This window comes from Bos javanicus, chromosome 28 (genome assembly GCF_032452875.1).
Source record: "Bos javanicus breed banteng chromosome 28, ARS-OSU_banteng_1.0, whole genome shotgun sequence".
Taxonomy (NCBI): domain Eukaryota; kingdom Metazoa; phylum Chordata; class Mammalia; order Artiodactyla; family Bovidae; genus Bos; species Bos javanicus.
In genome coordinates this window covers 29,417,312-29,427,248 of record NC_083895.1, presented here as the reverse complement: position 1 = coordinate 29,427,248, position 9,937 = coordinate 29,417,312, and the positions used below count along the sequence as shown (strand labels likewise).

General features: G+C 45.7%; 1 protein-coding gene across 1 annotated transcript in view; it reads left to right on the top strand.

Moving 5' to 3' along the window:
* Nucleotides 1-651: 651 nt before the first annotated feature.
* The window catches only part of PSAP (prosaposin), a 33,393-nt gene continuing 24,107 nt past the window's right edge, over nt 652-9,937 (top strand). The window contains exon 1 of the mRNA XM_061405816.1: nt 652-783. Within this exon, the coding sequence (XP_061261800.1) occupies nt 744-783 (40 nt within the window). The 5' untranslated portion in view covers nt 652-743. The remainder of the gene's footprint in view (nt 784-9,937) is intronic.

The window sequence follows — 9,937 nt, the reverse complement described above, 5'->3', positions numbered from 1 at the left end:
TCAGCCAACCATGTTTTACTTTGTTGACATGATGACAGTCGCTAGTCAAAGATAGTTTAAGACCTAAGAGGGGAAAAATGAAATAGAAAACCACTGTATGGCATTTCTTAAACTAACACGTTGGATGGGCGAAAGACTCACATGCCAAAGTGGCACATCTGAGACCTGCCGTGAAACCCTACATATCTAATATTGGAAAAACCGGTCTGTGAGTCATAGGGAGAAGGGATGGTGGATGTGAAATGTGAAGAGGGAAAATCAGGGACCAGAATGAAGCTACGCGCTAGCCCAGCCACTTAAATACCATGAATGTCAATTTAGCTTTGGGTCAGGTGGTGAGTTTGAGTTATGACTGTGAAAGCTTAGAAAAAATAGATAACCTTTTCAATTCTCGGCTGAAAAATGGCCCTAATAACAGAAAATGGCACGTCAGAGAAAACAGGTGAGGCTTGAAAGATATTTTATATAAATAATCCGTCACGTCTTCAATTATGTATTCTTTTCTGATGACCCCTCCCTCTTTCCGCCCCGCCCCGCCTCGCCCCGCCTCGCCCCGCCTCCGCGCAGGCGCCCTGTGTGGCGCTGAGTCAGGCTGCGGCGGGGGGCGGGGCGGGGAATTCGGACCCGCCCGGCGGGGATTGATCTTGCGCTTGCGCAGTGGGCGGCTCTGGGGCGGAGCAGGTTTATATTCGCCGAGAATCAGCTGACGCTCTGCATTGCAGACTGCGGACTCCGGTGGCGCCATGTACTCGTTCTTCGTCCTGGCCAGCCTCCTAGGCGGGGGTAAGCCCTGAGAACACCCCCCCCGCCCCCAGCCTGGGGTAGGGGTCCTCCGCAGAACGCGGCCCGCTCGTCCTGGAGCCGGCTGTACCGGGCCTCACTCCTCCGCTCTCCGTAGGGATTGGCGGGGGGCACGCACTGCGCAGGCGCGTGCGCAGCGCCTGGTAGCTGCTGGGCGGCGGAAGGGCTGCGGGAGGCCGTTGGAAACCTGGTTGCTAAGGGTCTGGGGTCCGGCGGGTGGGGCAGAGGAAGTAGCGTCTCCCTCAGGGCTTAAGTGGGCGTGGCTGGGGCTCACCGGGGCCGTCCCTTAAACTCTGTCCTGCTCTCGGGGTGGGCTAGTAGGATGACCCCTTCCAGCAGCTGTGTTCTGCTTCTGCTGGACGCACGTGATCGAGATGGACTGGAGCCTCAACTTCTGGACAGACTTCGGCCCTTGGCCTCTCTTGCCCCAGTTTTTAAAAATATTAAAGTTGCAGGAAGCACAGAAGTATTCTGTATCTTCTGAGTTGATGCTTATCTTTGTATCCATGTTTACTCTTCACCCTATATCTCGAAGATGATATGAGGGTTTTGTTGTTTGCAGTGGAGCTCTCCTTTCATCTTGCATGGCCATTGGCCGGCTTTCGCAGTGGCCTTTATGTTGGTGAAAATGTAGGTACCTGAGAAGTTGGCGCTACACAGCAGTATTCTTACACCCACTAATTGTCCTGAAGTAGTACTAATGGTTGTTAAAATCTCTACAGGGCCGGGCTTGAGGACTAGCTGCACTGCCTTCCTGGAATTAGAAAGGCCCTATGCCCTCCCCACACCCTCAGCCTTTGTCTTCACATCTTAACCTCATTTAAATCATCATGGCAAAGGGCACGGAGTGAGATAAATAGAGCCAGAGTTTAATTTAAATACAGAGAGGTGCTTTCAGATAGTAGCCCAATGAGGGAAATAAATCGGGTCTTTACAGCCATTCTCAGTCTGTTTCTGGTGAACTGTAATTTAAGGGCTCGCTTCCATTTTAACTCATGCAGCAATCCAAATTTAAATCAAACCATAACAGAACGGATGACAGTTGATGGAAAAATCAAAGAAATAAGTTATTTATAGGTGAGATAGATTTAAGGTGTTTTTCCTCATGTTAGCTTTCAGCAACTTCCAGGAATGTGTCTTAACCTTAAACCAAGCTCCTAACCTTGTATTACTTGTGGATTATGAAAGGCGATCAGTTTATAAAGATTTTTGGTTTATAATCACCGAAGAAACTTTTTGTTGCTGGGGTTGATACTTCTTGTTATTCTATGGTCTGTAGTCTCTAATTTATCTATCCTGATTGAGAACAATTATTTCATTTTTCAGTATCCAGTTTTTCTTACTGGCAGTGAGTCACTCCTCACAAGACCCTGAGGGGTTCTGAATCACACCACACAAAGAGGAAATGTCCTTCTCTGGTACAGTAGACATGGGAGTGTGGCTAACCAGACAGTTAACCTAGACACCTTCTTCCCAGAGCACTTGGGAGATAGGAGTGTGTAATAATGTGCTCTAACCTTGCTGCCCAGCCTTCAGGATTTCGGCAAGGTCATGCTCTGAACTGGAGAAGGAAATGGCAACCCACTCCAGTAGTCTTGCCTGGAAAATTCCATGGATGGAGGAGCCTGGTAGGCTATAGTCCATGCGGTCACAAAGAGTCGGACACGACTGAGCAACTTCAGTGATTCGTACTCTGAACACAATGTGTGAATGCCTGCTTGCTTTGACAGTTCTGGCCTCAGTGTTGGTTTTTGAAAAGATAAAAAATGTTTAGGGTTGATGTTGAGCTTGTTATTGGAGGTGCCTGGTGATGGCAGCCATCATTTGCTTCCTGAGAGCGTGTCATTCTGGATCTGCGGAGGCTTTCTGCCTTGTGTTTCAGTGATGTCCTGGTGGTAGAGACGTTTGCTTTTGAGTTACTTTTCCAATCATCCTGTTGCTTGTCCTTTTTCTCCACCTGGAAAAGAAATGGCTCTGACTGCTCAGGAATGAAGATACCGAGACTCTCAGAAATGACTCCCCTAAACCGTAGGCCATTTACTGGGGAAGTCAGAATCAGAACCCAGGACTCCTGACAGTGCTTGCTCTTTGTCTGTCCTTCCATCAACATGAACTGCTTAATTCTTTACAAATTTATTGGGCTGTAATTTACACACAGAAAACACGCACATTTTAAGTGTACAAATTGAGTTATTACTGCTGTGAACAAGCCCTCTCCAGAAGCCCCTGTGCCTCCCCGTCTCTCTCTAACTTGTCCCAAAGGAGACCACTTGGTTAGCTTCTAGCACTGTCGATGTAAAAACCCAACTGCTGTTTTTGAGCTTTTTATACATGGGATCATATAGTGAGGATATACTGTTGGGTGATTCTTCTAGTGGAGAAAGGCAGGCCCAGTGTTAATGAGGTGAAAAGTATAAGACCTGTGGCTTGGTGTCTGGGAGGTGGTACATATTCCCTAAAGCTTAGCTGCCTATTACTGGCACTTGTGTAGAGGCTAGCCAGCTGAACAGTTTGCCCAGCTGAGGCAGGTAGCTCTCTAGGGATGCTGCTGCTGCTAAGTCACTTCAGTCATGTCCGACTCTGTGCGACCCCATAGACGGCAGCCCACCAGGCTCCCCCGTCCCTGGGATTCTCCAGGCAAGAACACTGGAGTGGGTTGCCATTTCCTTCTCCAATGCATGAAAATGAAAAGTGAAAGTGAAGTCGCTCAGTCATGTCCAACTCTTAGCGACCCCATGGACTGCAGCCTTCCAGGCTCCTCCGTCCATGGGAGTTTCCAGGCAAGAGTACTGGAGTGGGCTGCCATTTCCTCCTCCAGGGGATCTTCCCGACGCAGGGATTGAACTCACATCTCCTGCATTTTAGTAGGCAGATTACCACTGAACCACCTGGGAACCCATTTATAAGATGCAAGACATGATTATGGCATGCCTGCTGAATATCACCAGTTTCAGTTCTCACCTGTCAGAAAGTGAAAGTGTTAGTTGCTCAGTTGTGTCCAACTCTTTGGGACCTCGCTGCGGGTTTCTTCTGCCTATGGGATTCTCCAGGCAAGAATACTGGATTGGGTAGCTATTCTCTTCTCCAAGGGATCTTCCTGGCCCAGGGATTGAACCTGGGTCTCCTGCTTTGTAGGCAGATTCTTTACCAGTCTCAGCCACCAGGGAAGCCAATTCCAGTTTTCACCTGTCAGGAATTTGGACAGTTTCCCTGTTTATCAGTTTTTAGTCAAAATCAACATTTATAGTAATATGAATATAATCGTGAAGGGGTTATTTGTATTAGCTAATCAAGGATTTATTAAGTGCTGTTTAATTGCTTTTGACAAGGTGTATCCAGTGCCACCTACAATAGCTGAAGTGTATTGGATCAGGTGGTCTGAGTTTTTCTAGATGAGGAAGGGGAACTTGCTCCTGCATTTTCTTGAGATGTGAAACCGTGGAATGGCAGGCTGTGGCTTGACTGGATTGGGAAGAGGAAGGGTGAACAGGGAACTGCTGGCTGGGGAAAGCACCTAATAAGGCGTGGGACGTTCTCAAGACCAAGACCTTGCCTCATTGGGCTGGTGTGCGCTGCGGCTTCTGGACGCGGTCTTCCAGCATGGGCATTCTGAGCCGTGGTCCTGACACCCATGATTTGGTCTTCCTCCTGGATGGAGGGTCTGGATTTTTCTTGCCTTGTTGTTATTTTTTAATCATTTAAAAACTGATGGTAAATACTGTAGTGATTGGCATGAAGAATTTGACTGTTGGCAAAAGCACTCATTCCTTTACTTCTGTTTCTTGAAGTTCCAGAAAATAACTCCTGAATTGTGACCTTGGGTAATGGCCTGTGCGTTGAAGAATAATCTGTCCAAATTTCATGTTTTCTTGTGGAATTTGTAATTCTTTAATATGGGAGTGAGATGATACTGTGGAATTGAAGTTTTAACTAATCACGCCACTGACTGTATGACCCTGGGCAGTTTTCTTAAACTGCTTCCTCATCTGTAAAGTAGGATTGATAGTCATTCCTATGTAACTGGGCTGTAGTGATGCTTTCATAGCTTACTGAATGACAGGGCACAGGTAAGCTTTGTTGTCACACCATATATAGAAGCAGTGTGTGTTTGGTAATGTCCTTGTTCTGCCGGCACAGCAAACCCTCTCAACCCTTGATTTTGTGATGTCTCGTGCCTTCTTTCATTTCAAAAGATGTAAATTTAACAACAAACAAAATTACATTGACTTGTAAATGTGTGTGTTGGTCATAATTACTGGGTCAGAAAACAAACCAGCGTAGGTAGTCAGCCATTAGGAGGGAGGTGGGTAGGAGTTTGGCTGGGCAGCCAGACTCTCAGTTTATACATCAGTCTTTAACAGAGCAGCCCAGCAGATCACGTTGGCTCCCGGTAACCTGACTCCTCAGATTCTAGGCCCATCGTCACTAACCATGGTCCCAGAGCCTGTTCCACACCCCTTCTGCGACCTCTTACCCCCAAGTCTGGTTCCCTATCCATCAGTGGAGGTGAACTAACTGGGTAAAAACTGCACATCACAAACAAGTTACATTATGGTAATAGGGCAGAGAGGAAAAAGTCTGTCTCCCTCCTTCCACCTTCCCCCACCCCTACCCCCACCCTCGTGCCCTCCCCAGAGGCAGCCTGGTACCAGCTTCTTTAGGAACCTCCCTGGTCACCTACAGGTGACTGGGTGTATAATTCCCCTTCTGTTTTTCTTTTTAACACAAACACATATTACACTGTTTGCTTCTTGCTCTTTTTTTTTTCCACCCAATCATGGAGCATCCTGGACATCCAGAAAAGTAGAAGAGTGATTATAATGAAGACCCATGTGTATTTGTTGTTGTTGAGTCACTAAGTTGTGTCCGACTGTTTGTGACCCACGGACTTCTGCACTCCTGTCCTTCACTGCACTCCTGTCCTTCACCATCTCTCAGTTTGCTCAAACTCATGTCCATTGAGTCAGTGACGTCGTCCAACCATCTCATCCTCTGTCATCCCTTTCTCCTCCTGCCTTCAGTCTTCCCTGGCGTCAGGATCTTTTCCAGTGAGTCAGCTTTTTGCATCAGGTGGCCCAAGTACTGGAGCTTCAGCATTCAGTCCTTGCAATGAACATTCAAGGTTAATTTCCTTTAGGATTGACTGGTTTCCTTTAGGATCTCCTTGCAGTCCAAGGGACTCTCAAGAGTCTTCTCCAGCACCACAGTTCTAATCCCCTAGTTAAGATACGGAGAAGGCGATGGCACCCCATTCCAGTACTCTTGCCTGGAAAATCCCATGGATGGAGGAGCCTGGTAGGCTGCAGTCCATGGGGTTGCTAGAGTCGGACACGACTGAGCGACTTCACTTTCACTTTTCACTTTCATGCACTGGAGAAGGAAATGGCAACCCACTCCAGTGTTCTTGCTTGGAGAATCCCAGGGACGGGGGAGCCTGGTGGGCTGCCGTCTATGGGGTCGCACAGAGTCGGACACGACTGAAGTGACTTAGCAGCAGCAGTTAAGATACAGAAAACCCCACCTCCTTCCATAGATAACTGCCTTCCTGGGCTTGGTGTTTATCATCCCCCTGCAGGTCTATCTTTATACTTTCATGCATGTAAGTGTGATCTTCAGCAGGTATGAGTAGTATTGTTCAGGATATTTTAAACATTTTATAAATAATATGTATTCTTGGGTTTCTTTTTTTTTTTTTTTTTTGCTAATGAGGTTCATTTTGAAAATTTAGGTCTGTTTAATTCATTTTCACTACAGTACAGTATTTCATTTATATGATACTTATTATCCATTCTGTTGCTAGACATTCAGATTATTCCAGTTTTATTTTTCTGCTGTAAATAACTGCTGTGCACATGAATAGACACTTCCCTACAGGATATACCTAGAAACAGAATTGCTGAGTTGTAGAGTATATCTGGGCTTCCCTGGTGGCTCCAGATGGTAAAGAATCTGCCTGCAGTGCAGGAGAACGGGACTCCATGCCTGGGTCACGAAGATCCCCTGAAGAAGGGAATGGCAATCCGCTCCAGTATTCTTGCCCGGAGAATTTCATGGACAGAGGCGCCTGGCAGGCTAGAGTCTATGGGGTCATAAAGAGTTGGACAGTATCTATTTTCATCTTAATTAGAAATTGCTGAATTACTTTCTAAAATGATTTTAGGAATTTCTGTTCCCACAGAATATGTAGTTTTTAATTATTAACATTTGATGTCAAACTTGAAATTCTGCCATGGTAAGAGAAAAAAAATGAGGTGGGTTTTTCATTTGCATTTCTCTATATCTTTAGAGGTTATTCATGCTAATTACAAATCTATACTACTTACCTTTCTAAAAATTTTTTCAAATTTTGGAATAATCTTAGATTTACAGGAAAGTTGCAAAGCTAGACAGTGAGTTTCTGTGCACCCTTCACCCTGTGTGCCCTGCTGTCACCATCTTGTGTGATCACTGTGCACTTGTTAGAAGTGAGAAATTCAACTGTTAACTGGACTGCATGGGTGTCCCAGGTGGCTCAGTGGTAAAGAATCTGCCTGCCAATGCCGGAGACTCGGTTTCAATCCCTGGGTCAGGAAGAGCTCCCAGGGGAGGAAATGGCAGCCCCCTCCAGTCTTCTTGTCTGGAAAATCTCATGGACAGAGGAGCCTGGTGGGCTATGGTCCATGCGGCCGCAGAGTCGGAGACAGTTGAGCACGCATGCAGACTGCACACTTTATTTGGATTTTACGAGTTTTCCCACTAAGCAAACTAAGTTTTTGTTCCAAGAGTGGATCCAGAGTACCACATTGCACTTCAGTTATCCTGTGTTCTTAATCACTTTCTGCCTCCCAGCTGTTTAAAAAAGTAGCTGCAGCATATTTTATTGTATAGATGTTTCGATTTAGTTAAACCTGTTGATGGACATCTGTGTCCCAGAAAAAGTGAGATGGATTCTAATGACACTTCTAAATTTTAAAATTGAATTATCCATAATTCATATTTTGGATAGATACTGCTTTTGAAAGGTAATTCTTTACATGACAGGAGATGTTATAGAAAGTTCTTTTGGCCAGTCTTAGTGATGTCACTTATTACAGTAAAAAAAAAAGTAAAAGATAAAAGCCAAAACAAAACTCCCTTGACAGCCATGCTGGGCTGCTGTCCTACCTGTGCAGGCGCTGACACCGGAGGGCCATGTAGGAGGAAAACCTGCAGTTTATTCTGCATGGTCACGTCTTCTGGTCCTCGCATACTTTGAAGGCTTCTTCTCCCTCTCCTGTCCAGTCAGGGCTGCTGAGCTACTGTGGCTCAGAATTTTGCGTTTGTGTTCTACCGGTCTGGGACATCTCCCTTTTTAGATAATCGTGTGGTTCCTCTCTGCTTAGCTGTCGTCCACTGCTCTGTCTGAAATGGCTGTGCCATCCCGCCCCCGTCTTGCTTTTTCTTGGCTTCATGTTTCTTCATAACACTCAGCTCTGCCTGGCGTCACGTGAGGTGTTTTTATTTGTTGTCACGGTCACTTACTGGGTCTGCAGCATGCATAACAGTGTTGAGCACCTAATAGGTGCTCAGCACTGCTGGACTGCGGTGTGAGGCATAGAAAGTAGACGTCAGCTCAGTAAACCTGAATGCTGGTAGCACCAAGTCTTTGCCACGATTAAAGAAGGCATTTTCTTTTATTAACTGAAACTAATTTTGAGACGTCGTGTTTAGGAGCTGCCAAACCAAGAGTGGCTTTGGATTCAGGTGAACTGTTGGCTTTTAATACCAGCTTGTGTCCAGACTAGAAACTGCCTGTCCCTTGTCCCCCAAGCCTGCTGGAGAGGGTTTTGTGTAGGGAGTAGGGACACCAGAGCCTAACATGACTTAGATACCCCTGGTGGCCCTGATAATTTCTGGAAGTTATTTCCCCTCCTTTTGGTTCCAGAACTTGATTGTTCCTACATGTTTTAATGCAGTGGTTCTCCAACTTTTTGGTCTCAGGATTCTTGTGTATTCAGGAGACATTGAGAGACCCCCAAAGAACTTTTCTTCATGTGGATTATATCTGTTGATATTTACCATCTTATAAATCGACAAAATTCTAAAAATAATGCTTAAAAAAATAAATCCATTGCATGTTGAAATACTGTGATTTTAATGAAAAATAGCTCTTTTCCTAAACATAAACATACTTAGGGAAGGAAACAGTTTCTTTTCCAGTTTTGCAGTCTTTTTAACATCTGGCTGGACTTTCAGTTGCTTCTGCATTCATTCTTTGCACTGTCACATGTCACATATTTCCGGAAAAATTCCACTGCTGCTTTGTGGGTGAATGACTGAAAAAGGCAACTAGCATCTTCATATTACTCTTATTATGAGAATTTTGACCTCACGGACCCTCTGAAAGAATCTTTAAGAAGACCCTCAGGGTCCATAGACCATACTTTGAGTGTGAACCACTGGTGTAGCTGATTTGCAGGAACTGCAGGTGTCAGAGTAGGTGACCCTTCCCGAGAGTTCACCGTGTGTCCTGCTCTCTTCTAGGAGCTTTTTACTTAAAATCGATTTTATCCTCACAAGAGCCCTCACGGGTGAGAACAACTAAATCAGAATGCTGGGGGCATTGTAGTATCCTGCCCTCATCCATGCTGTGGTCTGAATTTTAGATTTCGGCATTTTCAGTGAAGGTGGTATTCTTTTTAAGTGTTAAGTGAAACTTGTTGTAGACACACACGTGTCTGAAACTTCTGTTTTATTTTACATTTAATTTAATTTATTTGGCTGCACCAGGTCCTAGTTGCAGCCCGCAGGGTCTTTAGTGGAGGCAAGTGAACTCTCAGTTGCAGCGGGTGGAATCTAGTTTCCCGACCAGGGATCAAACCCAGGCCCCCTGCATTGGTAGCATGGAGTCTTAGCCACTGGACCACCAGGGAAGTCCCTGAAACTTTTTAGTTAATAAATAATCAATGTGGGGTAAGCCCAGAACACTCCTCATTAGTGGAGTTTGCATGAAAATCTTTTTTTTTTTTTTAAAGAATATTTTCTTCTTCAGGGGTGCTGAGACCACCTGGCTGATTAGCAGGGATGGGGTAGAGCCTGGACTGGCTGCTGGCTGAATTGACTCCTGGGCTGTACCTTGGGCCACGCAGACGTGCATTTTTGACTTCTGCCTATACCC